This window comes from Poromitra crassiceps (genome assembly GCF_964638095.1).
Source record: "Poromitra crassiceps genome assembly, chromosome: 1".
NCBI classification, from domain to species: domain Eukaryota; kingdom Metazoa; phylum Chordata; class Actinopteri; order Beryciformes; family Melamphaidae; genus Poromitra; species Poromitra crassiceps.
Window position 1 is genome coordinate 10,280,840 of NC_139623.1, and position 24,692 is coordinate 10,305,531.

At 46.0% G+C, this 24,692-nt stretch overlaps 1 protein-coding gene across 1 annotated transcript in view; it reads right to left on the reverse strand.

The window, feature by feature from the left end:
- Positions 1-3,358: 3,358 nt before the first annotated feature.
- Positions 3,359-24,692, reverse strand: part of mindy3 (MINDY lysine 48 deubiquitinase 3) — a 59,594-nt gene continuing 38,260 nt past the window's right edge. Inside the window, exons 11-15 of the mRNA XM_083648160.1 lie at positions 19,364-19,436; positions 15,419-15,491; positions 10,302-10,389; positions 6,481-6,552; positions 3,359-5,410 (exon numbers count right to left, since the gene is read on the reverse strand). Coding sequence (XP_083504286.1) covers positions 5,261-5,410; positions 6,481-6,552; positions 10,302-10,389; positions 15,419-15,491; positions 19,364-19,436 — 456 coding nt within the window. The 3' untranslated portion in view covers positions 3,359-5,260. The remainder of the gene's footprint in view (positions 5,411-6,480; positions 6,553-10,301; positions 10,390-15,418; positions 15,492-19,363; positions 19,437-24,692) is intronic.

Here is a 24,692-nt window from a genome sequence, read left to right on the forward strand (position 1 = left end):
TATTGAGTGTTAAAGTGTGGACCAGTGACATCACTGGTCCACACTAACTCAAATGAATAACTCATTAACTCAAATCAACTCTCAATAACTGTCAAACTATTCATCATTCATCTAGTTTGACAGTTATTGAGAGTTGATTTGAGTTAACGAGTTATTAATTTGAGTTAGTGTGGACCAGTGATGTCACTGGTCCACACTTTAACACTCAATAACTGTCAAATTAAATGACAGACTTCAAAACTGTTTACAGTTTTCTGGTATACTACTGATGTTCTAATGATACAAAGCTGGTTGAAAATGGGCGGAGTGTTCCTTTAAGTTCCTATCAAAAGTAATTCTCTGATATTAAATGAAAGTAAAAAAGGGTACTACAAGTGCTCTTAATAAAAAAAAAAACAAGCAAAAGACAAGCCTGGGCTTGAGTGGAAATCATCTTCTTCTTGAGTTTTATAGCGGTTGGCAAACAAGTTATGGTGCATTACCTCCACCAACTGGAATGGAGTGTTTGTGGTGATTAATGTAACTTGCACACTATATAGGAGCACTGATTCGCCAAACCTGCTTTACTTGCAGGCTAATTTCTTCTGATTATACTTTGTAACTAGTTGCTTAGGGGAAATGTAATGGAGTAAAAGTGTATACATTTGATTTATGAAATACGTATGTAAAATACATTTGATTTCAAATGTAGTGGAGTAAAAGTGAAATTTGTCAGAAATATAAATAGCCCTACCCAAGTAGATACTGTAACAAACTAAAGTATTATTACTTTGTTACATATTACACCACTGACATTTTACTTCCTCCCTTTTATTAACCGGTTTATTCTAACCATACAGTTAAAACCGGGGCGCGTTTCCTTCCGTTGAGAATAATCATTTGTAATTATGTGTCAGTATAATTATGTCGGCTTATAGGAGAAATCTCCTGAGCTGAGCAAGTAGCCTAGCCTATATATCTGTAAAGCAGTTTTAACTCAGCCAGGGCAGTTTAAATGCAACACATTTCAACATCTGTGATGTTAGGCTACTTTGAATCTTTTTTTTCCCCTGTATAATAATTTGTTCCTGTATAATAATAATAAAGAAAAGAAAAAAGAAAAGCTATATAGGCTGTTCTGGCCTGCTCGCCCTTTCACTCAACACCAGCCGATTTTCCCTCTAAATCTCTGAGGTAACATACTGGATCGCTCTTGCTGAAAGGGATATCCTGCAATGAAAAACAGTTTTTACAAAGGTGCCAGACTGACCAGGCTGCTTCTTGTCCATTCAGCTCTGCACACTTCTGAAGACTTATCTGATCCAAAACTAATTTTGTGCACACATGTGTGTGACAGCGAGAGGAAGAGAGGGATGAAGTGCTGTGTGCATATTGCACTCCGATGCAGGCCAACTCCCAATCTGCTGCTTATCAACGCAAAGAGCTTGTTTTAATTAAACCGTGCTTTATGGGCACACTCATGATAAATTAAAGGCCCAAGCCAGTTTTGTTGTAAAGCTTTAGTGCAGCAGAGCTGTATACTGCAGTATACGGCTCTGGAGTGTGCTTGCTGTCAGGAGAGGTGATGAGAAGCAGGTGAGAGAGAGAACCTAACGTGTTAGTGATGAGAGCAGCCCAAGTAAGCAACCTTGACCTGCCAGATGGAGAATTCACACACGTTTCTTACCCCCACACCCTCTGCCTGCCCTGCTCACCCCCCTCAACCCAAGCCCATCATCATGCCTCAATCTGTCCCCTTCCTGTATTGGTCTGTTATATGAATGTACACTAATACTCCTTGATGCCCCTCATATAGGCTGCACATCACTGAAATTCTTTTGATGTAAATTTTTTAGTGTGCTGCTATGTTGAGTGCTTGAGAGAGAGGGGGGAGGGGGGAGGAGGGAGGGAGGCTCTGTTCTTTCTCAGCGCTTTCTATGTAAATGGATGAACAGAATAAAAAAAGACAAGTCTCCAAAACATGAGGACTCAGAGACAGATGTGTCCCATTTCTCTCTTACAGAAGTAAAGAATGAGAGGATGATGGTGAGAGGAGGAGGGAACCAGACTTACTGTATATAGTGCATCTGTGTTTGTCAGGTAACATGTTTTACTGTAGTCTTGTCTCGTGTGTGAACCAATACTTTTTCCACACCGTCTCTTGCATTGCATCCAATAAAACTTCTCAGACAGGATATCCCATTTCCAGGAATGCACGTGACCAGGGTGGGAATTTCGTCATTTTAGGGGCAAGGCCATGTGGCCTTTGGGGGGTCGCAATTTTTTTTAGGGCACAAGGCCACATGCCAGGGCACAAGGCCATTGCTCTATTGACATTGTGAAGAGCGATTTTTCTGAATTGTGTGTTAAAATGAGCTAATTACACATTATTTGCATAAGACAGCCTACATTAAACTGAGACCACTGATGCTTTTAAAGCAACTGACAGTAGCAGGCTGGTAGCAGGGCACTGCCAAGGTGGCCTTAGAGATCTCAGGGCATCACAGCCAGAGGGAGGGGCAACGGAGTGTAATTCGCACCCTGCACGTGACCCCGATAGACACATGTGGGTGTCCACTACACCCGGACGCCCACACACAGCATTTCTTTATGTATTGCGATTTCATTTGACACTGCTCATTCTCTCTCACACACTCCTAATCTTTGTCAGACTGCGCGCTCACAGATCAGGCCTACATCCTCCCTCCATTAGGCGTATCCATTAGACACACACACATTACTGCAGCACTCCCGTGCATATTGGAGTATCCGCCGGCACAAACACTGGGCTGTACGTATGTGCTGTACTAAGTATCTATATGCTACCAAGTGCTTCTCTTCCTACAGTATCAGTGTGATTACACTTCAGAATTACCAGCACCATGTCTCACAAAAATCCACCAAACGGATGGCAAAACATTTCACTGAGTTTCAGGCCACTGTACAGTACATGAAGCCAGTGATGGTTCTATGAGAGAACTGGATGTCCCACGTTGTTGTTCCTGGTCTGGTAGCTTCTGATGATGAGCGAAGGCGTTAGGAACATGTTTTGTGTCTGTTTACAGAGAGAGAATTAAACAGCAGCAGTGTCTAATGGATTTAGTGAATGGCTGATTTAAGAGTCTCTGGGGACAAGAAAGCTAACCTGGGCTGTGATTTAGTGAGGATGGGATGCAAAGGGACCCGCTGTTTAGTTGGACATTCTATAACCCTGGGGTTGTTGTGAGTAGGGGTCGCGACTCGCGGCTTCATATTTATGACTCGAAACGCACACAGAGGCAAACGTCTACAGGTTCAAAGCTACACCATACATCAAAAAACAAATACACCACACAGAACCTTGAACAAGAAAGGTGTTTATTCCAGAACCTTGGGAGTGTGGTAATAAATACATACAAGTACTTGGTCAACTTCCTGTTGTGGTGTGTAACACACACACACACTCGCCGCAGCTACACCAGTCTGCACCTTTATTTGTGGGTGAAAACACTGAAGAAACCTCCTGTTCAGCGCTCCAGTTCCCTGCGTGTGGGTTGGTCCCTCTACGCTGTAAACGCTTGGAAGTGTGTGATAGTGTGTGTGTTGTCATAATGTGGAAGGCTTTGGTAGTGTTCCCTCTAACAGTCCTATAGCTGGAGTAACAGTAGTGCTTCACAGTCTCTGGGCTGTACCTGTGGTTGGGCATGACGTTAGAACCAGCTGATCAACCAAAGCAGCTTGCTCTGTAAGCAGTGTAGCCAAACTGTAGCCGAGGAGTCGGTACGCCGTAGCCGAGGAGTCGGTACGCCGTAGCCGAGGAGTCGGTACGCCGTAGCCGAGGAGTCAGTACGCTGTAGCCGAGGAGTCAGAGGAGTCAGTATGCTGTAGCCGAGGAGTCGGTACGCCGTAGCCGAGGAGTCAGAGGAGTCAGTATGCTGTAGCCGAGGAGTCAGTACGCTGTAGCCGAGGAGTCAGAGGAGTCAGTACGCTGTAGCCGAGGAGTCGGTACGCTGTAGCCGAGGAGTCGGTACGCTGTAGTCGAGGAGTCAGTACGCTGTAGTCGAGGAGTCAGTACGCTGTAGCCGAGGAGTCGGTACGCTGTAGTCGAGGAGTCAGTACGCTGTAGTCGAGGAGTCAGTACGCTGTAGTCGAGGAGTCAGTACGCTGTAGTCGAGGAGTCAGTACGCTGTAGCCGAGGAGTCAGTACGCTGTAGCCGAGGAGTCGGTACGCTGTAGCCGAGGAGTCGGTACGCTGTAGCCGAGGAGTCGGTACGCTGTAGCCGAGGAGTCGGTACGCTGTAGCCGAGGAGTCGGTACGCTGTAGCCGAGGAGTCAGTACGCTGTAGTCGAGGAGTCAGTACGCTGTAGCCGAGGAGTCGGTACGCTGTAGTCGAGGAGTCAGTACGCTGTAGCCGAGGAGTCAGTACGCTGTAGCCGTCCGAGGAGTCGGCAAACTGTAGCCGAGGAGTCAGTACGCTGTAGCCGAGGAGTCGGTACGCTGTAGCCGAGGAGTCGGTACGCTGTAGCCGAGGAGTCAGTACGCTGTAGCCGAGGAGTCAGTACGCTGTAGCCGAGGAGACGGCAAACTGTAGCCGAGGAGTCAGTACGCTGTAGCCGAGGAGTCAGTACGCTGTAGCCGAGGAGTCGGCAAACTGTATTCGAGTCATTAGGGGTGTGACGGTTCACAAAATTCACGGTTCGGTTTGGTACGACACAGTGGTGCCATGGTCCGGTATGTTTTCAATACAGCAAAAAAGTAGAAATGCCAGAGAAATTTCGTTGATATTAACATTTTTAATTTATCGTTATTTATTTTATTATTTTCAGTCTATGTTAATTTTTTTTTTCAATTTACGTCATTTTTTGAGACCATCGTTTTCGTCTGTTTTATATGACGATGAAATCCTTTGAGAATACTGAACAGTGCAGTGAAAGATGAATTGGGTTTGCAATGTGTATTGAACATAAAGCCTTGTACCGTACCTAATGGTTCAATACCAATACGTGTATTGTTACACCCCTAACGCTCATTCATTTTGGTTTTTTACCTAATCACACCATAAACATCCTGTGTGTCAACTTACAAGCCATGTGGAACAGACAACAGCATCAACAGTAAATCGTAAAGAGTTTGTGGGTCTCAGACATGAACATGTTTGTCTCAGTCTCTTGGGTGCGTGTGTATTGTTCCAAAAGTCTGTGTGTTTACGCTGCTGGGGGTGGGGGGTCAGCGGGCAGGGTGGGGAAGGTGGAGGGGGTGGGGGCAGTAGTGGTCCATCCACACACACAGACTTGGTGGGTGCTAGTTGAGTGATGGAGAGCGGTCGGTGGTCCACAGCAGTTCGATGTAGGGCCACTTGGTCTGCAGGCAGCGCTTGATTGGTGTGTCATCTGTCCGAACCATGGGGTCCTCATAGCCCAACACCAGGGACGTGCCTTCCACATACTCTACCTGGCAACACACGCACGCACGCACGCGCACACACGCACGCACGCACACACACACACACACACACACACACACAAGGTCAATACACACTTAACTAAACACACAATTTTAAAGCCTGGCGTCTTTATGCCAGCTTTGACAGGCTTCAGCTCTACCAATCACTTTTCAGACATTTCAGAGGGTCAGAGGTGAAATGCAGAGGGATGGATGCACGTATAGGGGGCAGAAACCAATGCACACGCACGCACGCACGCACGCGCGTGCACACACACACACACACACACACACACACACACACACACACACACACACACACACACACACACACACACACACACACACACACACACACACACACACACACACACACACACACACACACACACACACACACACACACACACACACACACGCCAGCTGCAGGGGCCTGTTGGTCTGTTATTCCCATCTGGAACTATGGGAATGGAATTGCCATCATACCCTTACAGGCGCCTTGCTGCCCTGTGCGTGAGTGTTTCTGTGTACCGTGTGTGTGTGTGTGTACTGTGTACTGTGTGTACCGTGTGTGTGTGTGTGTGTGTGTGTGTATGCATGCAGTGGCGTTCCTACACTCACAGGTAGCAGTGTGGATGCTGTTTGACACACTAGACAGACGCAGTAAGTGATATTCCTGAGTACCAGGCTTGGAACCAGCCGTGTTAAACGACGACATCCACTGACAGTCATCCATCAAACTAAGCCTGCGTAACAGCGAGGCCTGTGCTTCACCATCCATCACAGCCAGGTGGCTGACAGCAGCCTCCATGTTAGAAGAACCGTGTTGGAGAAATAGGAGGCTAAGCCGTTTTTTTTTTGGATGGATGGACAGGCTATTAAGCTGCTCGCTATAGCTACTGTTTATTCTGGAGTGGCCCTGCTGCCTTCCAACTGTGTGTGTGTGTGTGTGTGTGTGCTGAGAGAAGAGAGGGAGAGAGGGACAGGAAAAAGAGAGAGAGATGAAACAGCCAACTTCAGTGTGGGTGAGCGAGGGAGACAGAGCTGAGAGAGAGAGAGAGAGAGGGTCAGGGTCTTACCCTCTCGTTGTGGTTGGACTGTTTAAGTCCATTGTAGTGGTAGACAGGAAACGAGTCTGGGATTCCTGAATCCTGAAACACAGCCAGAGCGGAGGGGGTGAAAAACAAGAGCGAGAGGCTGTGTGCTACAGTGTTCCGACAAAGATGGAGGTAAAGACACACAGAGGGAGACAGACAGAACATTGTGGAAGCCACAGTCACACCAGCATAAAGCTAAGCCCGCACGTTCAGTCCCACATGTTTGTGTTGAAGTGTGTGTGTGTGTGTGTGTGTGTTTGACTGAACTGAAGCACGTCTACCACTCCACATGCCATCCAACAGCCAACACTACAAACACGATTCAACCATCACACTGAGCCACAACACTTCCCATGTCCCAGGTTCAACCATCACACTGAGCCACAACACTTCACACTGAGCCACAACACTTCCCATGTCCCAGCTTCAACCATCACACTGAGCCACAACACTTCCCATGTCCCAGCTTCAACCATCACACTGAGCCACAACACTTAACATGTCCCAGCTTCAACCATCACACTGAGCCACAACACTTCCCACTGAGCCACAACACTTCCCATGTCCCAGCTTCAACCATCACACTGAGCCACAACACTTCACACTGAGCCACAACACTTCCCATGTCCCAGCTTCAACCATCACACTGAGCCACAACACTTCCCATGTCCCAGCTTCAACCATCACACTGAGCCACAACACTTCCCATGTCCCAGCTTCAACCATCACACTGAGCCACAACACTTCCCATGTCCCAGCTTCAACCATCACACTGAGCCACAACACTTCACACTGAGCCACAACACTTCCCATGTCCCAGCTTCAACCATCACACTGAGCCACAACACTTCACATGTCCCAGCTTCAACCATCACACTGAGCCACAACACTTCACATGTCCCAGCTTCAACCATCACACTGAGCCACAACACTTCCCACTGAGCCACAACACTTCCCATGTCCCAGCTTCAACCATCACACTGAGCCACAACACTTCACACTGAGCCACAACACTTCCCATGTCCCAGCTTCAACCATCACACTGAGCCACAACACTTCCCATGTCCCAGCTTCAACCATCACACTGAGCCACAACACTTCACATGTCCCAGCTTCAACCATCACACTGAGCCACAACACTTCACATGTCCCAGGTTCAACCATCACACTGAGCCACAACACTTCACATGTCCCAGGTTCAACACTTCACATGTCCCAGCTTCAACAATCACACTGAGCCACAACACTTCCCATGTCCCAGGTTCAACCATCACACTGAGCCACAACACTTCCCATGTCCCAGCTTCAACCATCACACTGAGCCACAACACTTCCCATGTCCCAGCTTCAACCATCACACTGAGCCACAACACTTCACACTGAGCCACAACACTTCCCATGTCCCAGCTTCAACCATCACACTGAGCCACAACACTTCACATGTCCCAGCTTCAACCATCACACTGAGCCACAACACTTCACATGTCCCAGCTTCAACCATCACACTGAGCCACAACACTTCCCACTGAGCCACAACACTTCCCATGTCCCAGCTTCAACCATCACACTGAGCCACAACACTTCACACTGAGCCACAACACTTCCCATGTCCCAGCTTCAACCATCACACTGAGCCACAACACTTCCCATGTCCCAGCTTCAACCATCACACTGAGCCACAACACTTCACATGTCCCAGCTTCAACCATCACACTGAGCCACAACACTTCACATGTCCCAGCTTCAACCATCACACTGAGCCACAACACTTCACATGTCCCAGGTTCAACACTTCACACTGAGCCACAACACTTCACATGTCCCAGCTTCAACCATCACACTGAGCCACAACACTTCCCATGTCCCAGGTTCAACCATCACACTGAGCCACAACACTTCCCATGTCCCAGGTTCAACCATCACACTGAGCCACAACACTTCCCATGTCCCAGGTTCAACCATCACACTGAGCCACAACACTTCACATGTCCCAGCTTCAACCATCACACTGAGCCACAACACTTCCCATGTCCCAGCTTCAACCATCACACTGAGCCACAACACTTCACATGTCCCAGCTTCAACCATCACACTGAGCCACAACACTTCACATGTCCCAGGTTCAACCATCACACTGAGCCACAACACTTCACATGTCCCAGGTTCAACACTTCACACTGAGCCACAACACTTCACATGTCCCAGCTTCAACCATCACACTGAGCCACAACACTTCCCATGTCCCAGGTTCAACCATCACTGAGCAACAACACTTCCCATGTCCCAGGTTCAACCATCACACTGAGCCACAACACTTCCCATGTCCCAGGTTCAACCATCACACTGAGCCACAACACTTCACATGTCCCAGGTTCAACACTTCACACTGAGCCACAACACTTCCCATGTCCCAGGTTCAACACTTCACACTGAGCCACAACACTTCCCATGTCCCAGGTTCAACCATCACACTGAGCCACAACACTTCCCATGTCCCAGGTTCAACCATCACACTGAGCCACAACACTTCCCATGTCCCAGGTTCAACCATCACACTGAGCCACAACACTTCCCATGTCCCACTGAGCCACAACACTTCTCATGTCCCAGGCTGGAAGGTGCGGAATGCTAATAGGCTGTGTTGTGTGTTTGAGAAGCGTGTCCAGTTTCTTGTGTTTATGTGCGTGTATGTGAAACCCTAACCTTCACCCCAATCCCACGTGTGTCTGAGTGTGTCCACTTGGTGTGTGTGTGTGTGTGTCCACTTGGTGTGTGTGTGTGTGTGTGTGTGTGTGTGTGTCCACTTGGCTAATAGCAGTATAATTTCTTTGTGGCTGAGGGCCATTCCTCTGGTGAGTCCCTTAAGCCCTGATCACTTTAACAGTTCTCTCCATCTCTCTCTGCCTCCAATCCGTTTCCTGAAGGCATCTCACTGCTCTTTTGGAGCTTCTCGTCAGTGAGTAACGTCATCTGATGCTGAACACACACGCACACGCTTCACATGAGACGCCGCAGGAATGTTTTTGGCAGAAAAACGGTTGATTTGCCAGAAAAGCGCTCCGCATTATGCTTGTGAAATAGATGCTAGCATCAGTGTAGTGAAGCCATGTGTGTGTGTGTGTGCATGTGTCTCATGTCTCCGTGCACGGCCCTTGTATTGACTGTGATACGGACTGTACCATGTACGGTGGAGGCTGTCTGTAATACAATGTGCACAGTTTTGATGAGAGAGAGCACCTGTGATGACCTCATACAGTAATACCGCATTCAAGACAACTCGGACCGCTGTAAGTTTCAACACGCAACCTCCCGCCCGGACAGATTTGCGTTCACGCTGCACCTCCCGCTCAGGGGGGCGGAAACCAAACTGTTGCTATAGCAACCCGCGTTAGCATGGTAGCTACCTACTAGCGAACAATGCTAACCGCACATGCTGAATACTGAATTTCACACAGAGCGAAACACAGATGACACAAACACATATGAAACGTTAACATTAGATAATTAAGACCTCAAATTGTGTGTTAAAACATCAACAAACGTCTTTATAATAATTCTGTGATTATCAGTAACGATGCAAGTTGCCATTTTGATGTGGCTGCTGTGACGTCAACTCGGAGAAACCGGAGCTCTGGATGATACCCGAATTTCCGAGCTGTAATTCCGGCCTGGACGACCGTTCAATTCACTTTTTACAGGTCGGAATCCATTTTTTCCGGCGGTCCGAGTCGTCTTGAACGGGGTATAAATGACCAGCGATTATTAAGGAGCGATATAATGGGTTGTTTGTGGTGCACGCTTACCTGATCAGGGAAAAACTCCAGCAGGAATGGGCCCAACAGAATGATGCCCAACGTCTCTGGATCCAGCTTACTCTTCATCAGGCTGACACTGAGAAGGTGCAGAGGAAGAAACAGAGATGGATAGAGGATAAATAAACAAAAGACAGCGGGAGAGACAGCGGGAGAGAGAGAGAGAGAGAGAACAGGAGGGATAGACAGAGATGGGTGAAATGAGCCATCAGTAGGGTATGACAGTGGTCTTCTGTGACTGATGAGTACGAAAACCCAACTGCAATTCACAATAACCTCATCATCACTGGATGTGGCGCTGTGATGAGTGTTTTCATGAATCCCACGGTGCTACTAAATATACCTCTTTCCAGACATTCCTGCATGTGTGAGCCCTGTTATCGTTATGATTCCACAGCACAGTGATAACAGCACTGGTCACGTTGCCCTTTTAAGGCAGCAAGGAGACAAACACAGTTCATATCCACACACAGAAGGAAGGGAATGACACTGTTTTACATCTAGTCCTCCTGTGTCTATCCGAGTGGCGGATGAGGCAGGGTGGCGCAGTAGAGCAGGCATCCGCCCTGCTGAAGTGCCCTTGAGCAACACACTGGATCTCTGCCAGCAGCAGCTGCAGACCTCTGCCCTCACTGTGGAGGGGCAGGCGCAAAAAGAGAATTCTTGCCTACAGGGATCAATAAAGTATCGCAACGTTCTGAGCGAGTGGGCGCGTGTGTGAGTTGGTGGGGGATCACGAGAATTGGTCGTTGGCGGTGGGTCTGTACTGTTTGCAGCGCATGACTGCATAAGACCTCTTCAATTAAAAACCAACTGTGACCAAAGATGACTTTGCGTGCAAATTCCCACACTCAGCATGGTACGGTTAATCGTTGTGTCTTTAGATGTTCCAGAGATGAGTGGAGACTTCCTGGTTGGGGGTGTAATGCAGTCAGCTGATGGCGGTTTGTACAGTTGTTCATTGTTTTCTTCAAGCACTAAAACACAGACACACTGTGCATAGCTGGTGCTGAATAAAAACCATGCATCGTTTGACATCATTTTATTAACACGTTTCTGTCAAAGCAGAGAGGAGAGAGCCAAGGCTCACTTGAAAATGTTGTTAAATGACCAACTGACAAGTGTTGGAGTTGCTCCACAGACAGCAAGGAGGAGAGTGACTTCTGTAGATCGTGTGTGTGTGTTTGTGTGTGTGTGTGTGTGTTTGTGTGTGTGTGTGTGTGTGTGTGTGTGTGTGTGTGTGTGTTTGTGTGTGTGTGTGTGTGTGTTTGTGTGTATACCCAAGGCCACTTGTATGGGAATGTGAACACATTGTCTGATTCCTCCCTGTCAGCACTGCAGTGAAATACAACTGCTGTGTTTTGGATGACTTTAGGCATCAGAGCATTGGCTGTCTGTTTCCCACACTTAGAGGGCAAAACAGTTTTAAATCAACTGATCAACTTTAAAACTGACCAAACAGTTTTAAATCACAGGAAGAATCTTTTGTCTTTAGGGTGGATTCACACTTTTCAAGCTAAAGAAAACAAAACAACTACGGTAAAAACAACTAGATTCATGTTGGTTTCTAAGTTGAGTAACACTTCTATCCCAAACACTACAAACCAAAGAATCAGGCCTGTAATCTGTTGTTTAGTGGAGTTTTAAGTAACACAGGTTTTGCTGGGTATGGTCAGTATCCACTAAATTGGTTAACCACTAATGGCAGCAGAGCAGCTGACTGGCGTGCGTTACAGATTAACGTGGTCAAAGTGATTCTCAAATTTCCAGCTTCGGGGTGAATGTTCTTCTTTCACATTCACAACTTTCAACTGAACTATTTGTGATGAAAGCAGTAAAAGCGAAATCTGACAAAATCTGTTCAAGAGTGGATTTTTTTCTTTTATCTCAGCGCATGTGTTGACAATTTGCAGACTACCCTAACTGAAGAAATGAAAAGTTCACCATCAAACGTTGATCATTCAACATCTCTAAAATACAGAAGATTCAGTCTTGTTTCCTTTGTAATGACTGTAGTTTTATGTTTTGTCCCATCAATTATTTGTTATAATACCAATGGTGCTACTTCTTCACATGGTGGCTGGCAGCCCTTCTCTAACTCTCTGGCTGTGGTAAGGCAGTGGTACCCCTATGGGTACTTGAGCAGCTTGCAGGGGGTACCACCTGGAAAGGCTGAGGATTACAATGTATTTCCAAAATGGTAAAAAAAAATATTCCAAGTCATTTCATAAGCCCATTGTTAAAATGGTACGTGCGCACCGCAAATAGTCCCCCCCCCCCTTCCCATCCCCGGCAAGTGTCAACTGTTACACTCTTATGCTACTGATAAATGGCTCAAAAACATCCAGTTGCTGTAACTCCAGATTCAGGTTTATAGTAGAGCGGATAAGCACAATAATCGTGCACTTTTTGAGTTAAACGTGAAATTTCACACATAGTTAGGGAATACCATAAGATCTATTTTAAAGTCGAGCTGAACCCAAAAATGACTTCTCTTTTTCAAATACCTGGGTATGCAGTAGGGATGTTCATTTTGAAAAATTTCCATAATCGAAAATCGGGGAAAATTAACGATCAATTATCGATTATCGATCATATTACGGTAATAATAATATATATATATATATATATTTTTTTTTACAAAATGAATGCATATGGCAGAAAATATGAAAGAAAACGTGTTCTCCTCAATGAACTCTTTATTTCAATGTGTCTCCTCTCCAACACTGCTGTCCCCGGCGCATGCCGGTGTGAATTCCCCATGTTTAAAACAGTTTTGTTGGCACAAAGGCCCGTGCCCAGCCAGAAAACTAGAGACTATATGAAGCTCCACCTCACGTTAGTCGGCTGTGCAATGGAGTGGGGCGAGGAGGAACGAATTCCACCCAAACCTAGTCCGCAATTTTCTTTTTTTTTTTTAATTTTTTTATAACAAAGTCGATAAAAATTCCACATGATCGATTCCATTCCTTAACGATCAATTATCGATTTTCGATAACTGATGAACATCCCTAGTATGCAGTGCACCTATTTAATAATGTATGCAAAGAAAATCACAAAAATCTATTATCTAAAATTTATTGTTTTTCACACTTTTTCACACCAAAAGTTCATTTTTAAAGATTTCATTGAGAACAGTAATCTACAGTTTGCTGACGTCACCTAGCACTATCAAATTTCTACCCCATTTCAACCAATCATATCATGACATGGCAGCTGTCAATCAAATCTTCATTTCAGGATAATTTTCTCTTCCAAAAAAGCACGACATTTCTCACATAGTGAGTGAATACCATATTGGTTTATTGTCAGATGTGGAGGGAAGGCGGATTTGGCCTCAAATCCAAGATGGTTGCCATTCCCCCGGGTCTAATGTACAAATGTGCTTATAACACTTGTGCACTGCTTCAAAAAAGCATGAAATTTCTCACACCGTGAGTGAATACCATAAGGTTTATTGTCAGATGTGGAGGGAAGTCAGATTTGGCCTCAAATCGAAGATGGCCGCAATTCCTCCCTAGTCTAATGTTCAAGTGTTCTCATACCATGATAAATGTTTCACAAATCTGAAAGTATTTCTTGGTGAGAGTCTAGGGTCCCCTTGGTAATCTAGTACAGATTTGAAAGGTATAAGTGTAATGGTCTTCGAACTAGACCTGGTTTTATGCGGTCTAGATGGGGCAAAAACAATTAAATCTTAAATTCTTCCATTTTCACAGATAGGATAAAAGTTTCACAAATCTCAAAGTGTTTCTTGGTGAGAGTCTAGGGTCCCCTTGGTAATCTAGCCCAGATTTGACATGTGTAAATGTAATGGTCTTTGAACTGGACCTGGTTTGATGCGGTCTAGATGCGGAAAAAACAATGAAATCTCAGTGAAAATGGTGGCCATCTTGGATTTGAGGTCAAATCTGACTTCCCTCCACATCTGAAAATGAACTGTATGGTATTCACTCACTATCTGATTCGTGAAACTTTGATCCCATTTGTGAAAACTAAAATAATGGGTGATTTTTGGGAGCTAATCCGCTCTACTATTGGAGCTTGGTGACAAAAGGAGAAAAAGAGGCCAAGCCCAAACGGCAGCAGTTCAGTGACAAATATATTTTGTAATCATTTACTTGTACGTCTGCATATGACACTCAAAGTGATAGAACACGTTTAGGAGCATCATCAACAGGCATGAGTGAGGGGGTACTATTGGCCTGGCACAAAAACAGCTCAAGGTGGGAAGCACTGTAGTAAGGAATGAGACAGGCCTGTTTGTGTTGTGCTGTGATGTATGAACCATCTGGGGGTCTGCAGAGCAGATCAGTGGTCCGGTTACGGGCCCGGGCCCACGGCTGCAGCGTGAGGGCTTACAGGGCCTCAGATGAGAACGTGCTCCTGTTTGAAGCGGCGCTTTAAAGCGTTTCCTCCCTCTCTCAGGCTTTCTTCCTGCAGTTAATGGTCTCCCTCTAACCTTGTTTCTTTCTTTCTTTCTTCCTGAGCTTTTATAGTGGTCCCTCTCTCTGGCCTGACTTTATAGTAGCCTGGTAGTGAAACATGAGCACAGGGCTGCTGACCTGGCCTGGCCATGACTTAAGAGTTAGAACTTTAGAACTTCTACAGGTGTCGTGCGCGCGTGCGCACACACACACGCACGCTCACACACACACGCACACACTAGGGGTGCACCGATCACGTTTTTTTGCCACCGATCACCGATTGCCGATCGCCTATGGGAAATATCTGCCCGACCGATCACCGATTACCGATATATAAACTCCTCAAAGAAAGTTTGGAAACGTTATTTTAGGTTGATTATTTCTCCCCTTTAATAATACCAATTGGCATTGTATTTTATATCGTTGGAAAGCCTGATTAGAAAAAAGTTTTTTTTAATATAAAAAAATATCTGCAATCAGCCAAAAATATCTGCAATCAGCCGATCGCATATTTGAGGTCGAAATCGGCCGATACAGATTGCTTGCCGATCGATCGGTGCACCCATAACACGCACGCGCGAGCGCACACACACACACACACACACACACACACACACACACACACACACGCGCGCGCACACGCATACACACACAGAAAGCCTTGAGCATGCAATCACTTACTAGTCGGGCTCTGAGACAAGGTCAAGGGCCTTCATCACATCCTCCAACAGAGACTCTGGGATGAAGCCATTATCTGGAGAGAGAGAGAGAGAGAGAGTGAGAGAGAGAAGCAGAGTGAGAGAGAGCGAGAGAGTGAGAGAGAAGCAGAGTGAGAGAGAGAATGAGAGAGCGAGAGGGTGAGAGAGAGAGGCTGATGCACTGGCTGACCCAGACCCAACATAAAAAGTTGAAAGCCTTCACCTACCTACATGAACAAACACTACTTGCATCACTGACTGTTGGGCCCTAGGGAGTGAACTCATCTCATACAACACACACGCGCACGAACACACACACACACACACACACACACACACACACACACACACACACGCACGCACGCACGCACACACACACACACACACCTTGTCTTCTCTCTCTGACCTACATTCCACTGCTGTGATGATTGCTCTACCTGAGAGGACCAGCTTTTAAACGCTAACATGTGTTTTTGCCTGAAAACGCATGTGTGTCCGAGCACATATCTGTCTCATTTAAACATGAGCACGTGAGTCTGTGTGACCTGGTGTACACAGACAGTACATACACCCATAATGCACTCTGCTCCTGACAGTGACAATGGAGGCTTTTCCAAGGAGCGGAGAGGACGCTACAGGGACACTAATATGAAGGAAGAGGGTGAAACAGCCAGGTGCAGGACGTCCTGCGTGTGGACGTCCTGCATGTGGGCGTCCTGCGTGTGAATGTCCTGCATGTGAATGTCCTGCATGTGAATGTCCTGCATGTAAATGTCCTGCATGTGAATGTCCTGTGTGTGAATGTCCTGCATGTGAATGTCCTGCATGTGAATGTCCTGCATGTGAATGTCCTGTGTGCGTGGATTAGGGCTGCACAATTAATCGTATTATCATCATCATCGCAATATGAACATGGCAATAAACACATCGCAAAGACTGCCTGAAACGCAATGAATAACAAAAGTGGTTTTATTTACATGCGTCATGCATTTTCCCACTCAGCATCTGATCATTTTGTCTTGTGTTGTAAATCCAGCGTACACCTTTCCCTTGCAACAGTGCGCTCCGCCCCTCTGTCAAAGCCCAAACACGCTGTGTGTAGTTTCAGCTAGAGTCAGTGTGTATTTCATTTCTTTATTCAGTGGGCATAGGCTATTCAATGTTTGGGGCCTATGTTAGCATTATTAAAGCAGAAAGACATAGGAAGTGTATAGCTAATATGCATACTTAAATATTTGTTTATTTATCGCAAGTCGTATCGTCATCGCTATATTGAACAATGTTATCGCACATCGCAGATTTTCCTCATATCGTGCAGGCCTAGCGTGGACGTCCGCTGAGTCACTGAAGGCCTCTGTCTGCCTGGCGCCTTTCTTCCATAACACAAGAAGCGGTGCTGACTCTACATGTGACAGACAGATTTATGGCTCTTTTACACAGCACTCAACTGTGCTGCTGGCTACAGCATGCGTGTGCGTACGTACACCATTGTGTGTTTACAGTATGTTCGTGCACATATCCCACTTGTGTGTGTGTGTGTACGGACGTATGTGCGAGCGCATATCGCGCGGAGTGAGTGTGTGTGTGAGTGAAGACCATATGGTACGCAGCAGAATGTCCTGGCAGACGATAGCAGGAGCGGATCTCAGAACAAGCAGCACGGCTTTCTGTGCAACAAGAGGGGACAGATGCAGGGGGGGGGGGGGGGGAGTGGTGTGTGGATGAAAAAAAGATGCACAGTCCTCCCTCCCTCCCTCCCCCACCTCCTTCCATCTCTCTCTGCTGTGATTTGGGGCCAGATAGCTGTGTTTACATATTTGTTGTCAAGGCGGCCAGAGAGGCAAGACAGCTTTCAGCTGGTAGGGTTTACCTCCTTGTAACATGGAACCACACATGCACGCACACACACACAGGCAGGGAGGCAGGCACATACACCCACACGCAGGCAGACGCGCAGGCAGGCACATACACACACACACACACACACAGGCAGGCAGGCACACACACACACACACGCAGGCAGGCAGGGAGGCACGCACATACACACACACACAGGCAGGCAGGCACACACACACACACACACACACGCAGGCAGGCACGCAGGCAGGCACATACACACACACGCAGGCAGACGCACACATAAATCAGCATATTGTTCCTATAAAGATGGGATTGGGGAATGTTGTTTATAGCGACAGAGCAGCACACTTAATTTCACAATAAAAACACATGGATATGAATGTGTGTTATGACTGTTCAGCTGAGACCCTGATTAAATCATCAGCCTTGCAACATGGACTGCTCTCTCGTTTAGTGTGAATGGCAGCATGCCTCTGATGCGCACACACACACACACACACTGTTAATTCATAAACACAATGTCAATATTGTGACATCGCCGCTGAATATTTGGACTCTGTACATTGATCAGATGGTACATTGAGATTCAGTCCTCTGACAATACATATTGCCAGAGAATGTTATCGTAATAAATACTTTCATAAGACATCTTCCTGGACTCCTGGCTTCAAGTTCATTTGGTTTATATTGTTATGTATATTACATTTAGCGGATGAGGAGTGGTTAAAATTCCATTCCCTAACAATTGGCGACACGGTACAGGATATCTACGACAGAGCGGGTAAGTCTGAATTAATTTCATAATTCGTTACTGAGCTGTCGTCTGATATCTAAAAGAATCTGAAATGTTTTTTATTACCATAACATTCTCTGGCAATATGTATTGTCAGAGGACTGAATCTCAATGTACCATCTGATCAATGTACAGAGTCCAAATATTCAGCGGCGATGTCACAATTTGACATATGCTTTATAGGCAAAGGAAGGCAGAGAGAGGAGGGGGGGGATAAATGTGTGTGCGTCGTGCAGTCTGACCTGACTTGGAGCCTACAGGGCTCCTGTCTGTATCAGCAAGTGTTCCTGTCTCATGGCCATTGTCATGCTGAGCCCTCTGAAGGCCAGAGCAAAGGGGAGAAATCTCCTCCTTGATAAACTAGTTATGTGTCTCTGCATAGTGCAAATATGCATTTGTGAGATGTCTTATGACTAATGACTCATAGCATTAATTAGGTGTATGCAATTATAGCTTATAGATTAGGAAATGGCATGGAACTTATATTTTTCTCCACACACACACACACACACACACACACACACACACACACACACACACACACACACACACACACACACACACACACACACACACACACACACACACCCACCCAGTGGCTACAACTTGTCCAAAAAAAGGTGCTGCTGACATGTGACACACACTTCCTGTGACAAGGGCCCCAATGCTTAACTATCCTCTCTCCATCTTCCTATTGTCATGCTGTCCCTCTCTGTGTCCATCATGCTGTCCCTCTCTGTGTCCTTCCCCTCTCATGCTGTCCCTCTCTGTGTCATGCTGTCCCTCTCTGTGTCCTTCCCCTCTCATGCTGTCCCTCTCTGTGTCCTTCCCCTCGCCTTTCCCCCGGTCACCTGGAAGTGAGACGAAAGGAGGATTAGGAAGAGGCCGGAGAGAGAGAGAGAGAGAGAGAGAGAGAGAGAGAGAGAGAGAGAGGGGAGAAGCGGGTGGTTGACTCAGCTGTAAGAGGGGGCTGATCTCACCAACCTAAACAACAACAGTGGAGATGAGAGGAGAGAGACCAGACCCCTGTTCTGCCTCCAGGAAAAGTGAAGAACAAGGGAAAAAGAGAGGAGAGGCGAGGAGGGCCGGGGAGGTTAGGCTCCACCAGGAAAACAGCAAGAGAAAAGACAACAGGGCCAGGATGTTGTTTGGAGCTGGTGTAGTCATGGGCACATCAAGTATAATGACTTCTAAAAACATGTGTGCAGGGGGGGGGGGGAAACTAATGCAAATCATTAGCAGATATATTCCATAGGGGCACTTGTTGTTCATTACCTTCAGGATCAAACGACTGGAAGACCCTCCTGGCTTGTTCTGATGGAGACTCAGGACCCACTAGAGACATCTCCTACAGAGAGACAGAGAAGACAAAGAGATGCTTGAGATGAGTATGCAAGAAAGAGACAGGAGGGAGAGACATCAGCAGAAGCAGCTATTTCTAGGGAGCAAGAGGGGAATAGGATAAGAGTGAATACAAAGAGGGGAGAGGGTGAAGAGGAATGGAGGCAGAGGGGGAGGAGAGGAGAAATGAGATCAGATGATGGGAGAACGTGGCCTCATCAGTGCTGCTGAAACATTAGAACAAGCCAGTCATACCTCAGGCTTCAATTCTGAGGCAACACATCAGAGAACATCTACCATCACATCTCTGGGGTGTTGCTCCGTGGTTTCACGGGACAACAAACAGATTGTCAGTGGCCTGATCAAGGCTTAGGAACACTATGTTCAATGTACAACACACTACTTTTTTTTTTAAAATAATAGTCAGGACAACCCCCCCCCCCCCCCCCCAGCAGTGGTGCGTGCTGCCATGCTAATGTGGACTGTGTGTGTGTGTGTGTGTAGGGGCCAATGCAATCAGTGGGACCCACTGGGTTATTAACTGATCTCCTGATAAAGTTAGACGCTTGTTTTCACTCCAAACACACAATCAGGAAATCGAGTGCTACATACACAGCCCGTGATTTATGAGGAAGTGTACAGTTTGTTTGTTGCTGGAGTTGAGACAGATCAGGGTTGCCAGGGGAGCCGAAATGAGACACAAATGAGAGCAGAGTGTGTGTGTGTGTTACAGTGGTGTGTGTGTGTGTGTGTGTGTGTATGCATCCACGAGGATGAATCCTGTGATTGGCCGACAATGCACGCTGATTAACTGACACCCTAACCTCAAGCAAAAACCTTTAGTCTGATGGGCTAGGAGGAGCACACTTATTGTCATGTTAGATTGTGAGGCATTCATTCAGACCATGCAATAGTATAATACGCTTCAATTCCTACATAAGGAGTACAAGGGTCAGACTGCCCTCAAAATATCCCTGTGGCCATCTAGAGAAGTGTGATCAAAACAATAAAAGAAGAGCTACTGTGAGGAGAGCAGTGAGAGTGAGAGGAGGAGAGGAGATATAGTGGAGACTCAAGCGTGACATGATGAGATAGTACTAGTAGATAATCAATAATCAATCAATACAACACAAATCTTTTCATTTACACGTGCCATGCATTCACAGTCAGCATGCAATCGTTTTGTGTTGTGTTGTAAATCCAGCGCACACCTTTCCCTTGCTCCGCCCCTCCACCAAAACCCAAACACGCTGTGTGTACGGTAGTTTCAGCTTGAGTCACTAACAGAGAGCCATGCTTGTGGGTTATTCAGGCTATTCAATGTTTGCGGTCTATGTTAACCGTAACCGTATTGAAGCAGAAAGACATACAGTAGGAACTGTATAGCTAATATGCATACTTCAATATTTCATTTATTCATCACAAGTCATATCGTCATTCGCTATAGACCTTATTCGATAACCCTGGACGGCGCCATATTGTTGACAAACCGCAGCCGTAACGTAGTCTGGCCGAGCGTATAGCAACAGTTATGGCTTCGTCAAAGAGAAGTGATGAAAAAAGGTCGGAGGTGCGGAACCCTATAAAAAAACTGACTTAAGAGTAAAGATAACTCATTATATTGCCAAGTATAACGTACCGGACATTTATAACTACCTTGTGAATACAGTATTGGCATACACAGCTCAGGAGCTGAAGGCTTTCAAATCCCTTGAGTCATATAACTATTTCATCTGTGGCAATTGGTCTGACATTTTTACTTTTGTGCCACCAACACATCATCATCATCATCATCATCATCATCAAACATTGTCTTGACAGCAAAGGTAAATAACCTCAACGTTAAATGTTTGTTTGATATGATCTGACGCTTGCTTGCATGTTAGCCCAGTGTTTGCTACTATCGTTAGCCTCTAGTCTCTTTCCCTTCACGTTTGTGGACAGTAGCTAACACCCGGGCTTTTATTGTTGCTATTACTACAGCCGTGTATTATTACACAGCACACTATAGCTGTTGTGAAATAGCTCCTGACGCAGTAAAAACAGCATTAAATAGGCTAGTAAGTAACGCTGGCTAGCGTCCTAAGCTGTGACAGCTGTCAGTCACTTTTTAACAGCGTGCTGCAGAATGTCAACAATATGGCAGCGGTGTGCGTGCCCGTACGTGAGTTACGTCATTCGAATAAGGTCTATATTGAACAATGTTATCGCACATCGCAGATTTTCCTCATATTGTGCTGGCCTAGATGGTGCTTCTCAAAAATACTTTTTTGAGAAGGCAGAAGTTTTCAGCCTTTGCTGTCAGCACACACACACACGCACACACACACACACAGCATGAAGCGAGAGTCTCTAACTGTTCTTCCATATGAGTGGTGGTGGGGGGGTGTTTATGGATAAACACACTGCGTTTTTGGAGAGCAAATAAGCGCTGCTCATCTCCCTTAGCTGGCTTTTATTAAACCTACAGACTCACATCCACACAGGCTGCTAGGGCTTCACTTCACATATTACTGTCCTCAGGCCGGACTCACAGAGGGAGGGAGGGAGGGAGATGAGAGAGAGAAAGAGATGAGAGAGGGAGAGAGAGAAAGAGATGAGAGAGGGAGAGAGAGAAAGAGAGAGAAAGAGATGAGAGAGGGAGAGAAAGAGGGAGAGAGAGAAAGAAAGAAAGGGGGTGAGAGAGAGAGAATGGGGTTGAAGGGGACATATCGAGAAGAGATGACTCCCAGCTGCTGGCACAAAGAAACACACAAGCTCAGATGAGCTCGCTCGCTCACACGCACACACACACACACACACGCACACACACGCGCACACACACACACACACACACACACACGCACGCACACGCACACTTTTCTGTCATACAATGTCTAGTGTAAAGCAGGGGCCAGTTGTGTTAACGTTACAGGCTCCACAAAGCTGACAGTAGATGTGTCATTAGCTATGTGTCTGTATGTTTCACTTATATAGGGGTGAGCCAGGGTCAGTGTGCTGTCCTGAGAGGAAGAGAAGTGGTGAAAAGGGCCCACTGCTTAGTACAGTACAGTACAGGGATTAACTGACTACATGTAGAAGTGAAAGTGACTCGCCGTGAGACATAGGCCCAATCCCAAATCTTTCCTTAACCCTCAAGCTCAACCCTCAATCTTAGTAGCCCTCAAAACTAAGTGTTAAGGGCTATCTTGCGACTTTAAAATGGGACACCCCTTAAGGGATACACACACAAATGAGGGATATACACGCAAATGCTGCATCAGGTATCAATGGGTTAAATGTAATTTTATGGATTTCCGTTTTGGAGCCAAACAATTGTTGTTGCTGACTATCGATAGTCAGTAGCCGTGCTGGTGCGGTCAAGCCATAACGCGATTGCTAATGTTGTTAGGAAATGCCATAATTCTTGGTGGTAATGTAGGCTATTTTGTTACAAACGGGCTTGTCCGTAGGAATGCTGAAGCGACTGCACGCACACGAGTTCTTCTATTAAGTGACGTCTGCTCCACACCAATCAGAGGAAGCCTTTCAGCCTTTGGGTGGGAGCTGCGGGACTCAGCCAATGAGGTCCACTCCTGTTGAGTGATGTCTGCTGCAGCCAATACGATGAAGCCTTTCGGGCTTTGGGTGGGACTCAGTTTAGTGTCCTCTCTAATCTCTAATATATTTAGCAAAATGTTTAAGGAGACAGCGTCGGCTATTTCATGATGATTTTGGGATACTGCTAACTGGGAGAGATGTAATTAGAACAATAGAAGTTGAAGAAAAGGCACCTCACAATGTAAAATAGCACTACCCCAGAAAATTATAGGAAAATAACTTGTTCAATCTTGTTTATTAAAGAGATACTCAACAGGGAGAGCCAGACAGTCAGATCTGTGTCAGATTTTGTCCGTTTTTCAAAAAAGGGTGGGGAGTTAGGGCTGCACGATATTGGAAAAAACTGACATTGCGATATTCCCTGCCCATGCGATATATATTGCGATATGAAAAAATACAGATTTTCACCAGGTTAGCTCTATTTGAAAGAAAATAATATTTCTAGAATGATTGGGATGATTTTGTAGAGGAGTCCATCTGATTTTGGAGGGGAAATTAGGTATTTTAAGGTTCCTCAACCACTGGGCTGTGACCTACTGGTAGGCCTCAGAGCGTCATCTATCAGGGTCCATACACATTTTGACCAATGGATTTCCATGACTTACATACATGAAAAAGTGAGTTATGACATTCTACTTTAAAATGTCACTAGCCTATACTTCACTTAGTGTAATGCAGCCTTTAAAACCAGGGAAAGACAACATGTATGCTGTATCATATTACCATCCAACATCTAAGACCATATAGTCTCAAATCACAATACAATATGGATATAAATTTGATATATTGCCCACCCCTAATATTGAGTGCCAGAATCTACCTCCCAATGATGCTATTTGCAGAAAAACATTAGATTTAATTGATTATAATCACTGCTTTCAACTTCTTTCGTTCTTCTAACGTTTCAATAAATCAACAATGAAACACCGCTGCCACTTCACACGGTTACTTCACACACTTGGTCTGACCCCCCTCCAGAAACGACCAAGTGGTACGCTCCGCATTTGGGGAGTTCCGGTTTTTGAGCGCACGCAGGGCAGTACAGAGACGAGGATTCACATGCAGCCGACCGGTGACAAACAATTCATTCGTGAAAAGTAATAAATATACATTTAATTGCCCAGCTATGTCTATTGTCTTTTTATTTTCACCGACATGTTTTGTGTAAATGAGTCGCTATGTATGATTACCTCTACCGTAACGTTACTGCTATCATCTGATGCATCATCAGACTGAGGGGGAGAGAGAGCTGCGGTGATACACGGACAACTTCTCAGTAATCACTTTAGCCTTCGTGTCATAAGTTGCGGTGTTGCTTTTTGGTGTTTCAAGAGTAAATATCTCCACTCCACGGACATGTTGAGTTACAGCAGCCAGCCTGCTGTATGCGAGTGCGCTGCAAGCTGTGGACAAGTCCGCCTCCGCAACCACATCGTTTACAGACAGGCTACTGTCAGCAACGCAACATAAGCAAAAACAATTCAATTTTGCTCTCTGTGCATGTTTGTTGTGTTGAAGCTAAGCATTAAATGAGTGAGTACAGTAGCGGGGCGTCTCTCTCCTTTGAGAGAGCCTGCATTTCACTCAGTAGGCTACCCCTAAAGTGAGAGTTTATCAAGCAACATGACGAGTTAATTTGCTTTTGACATCGCACGTCCTGCGA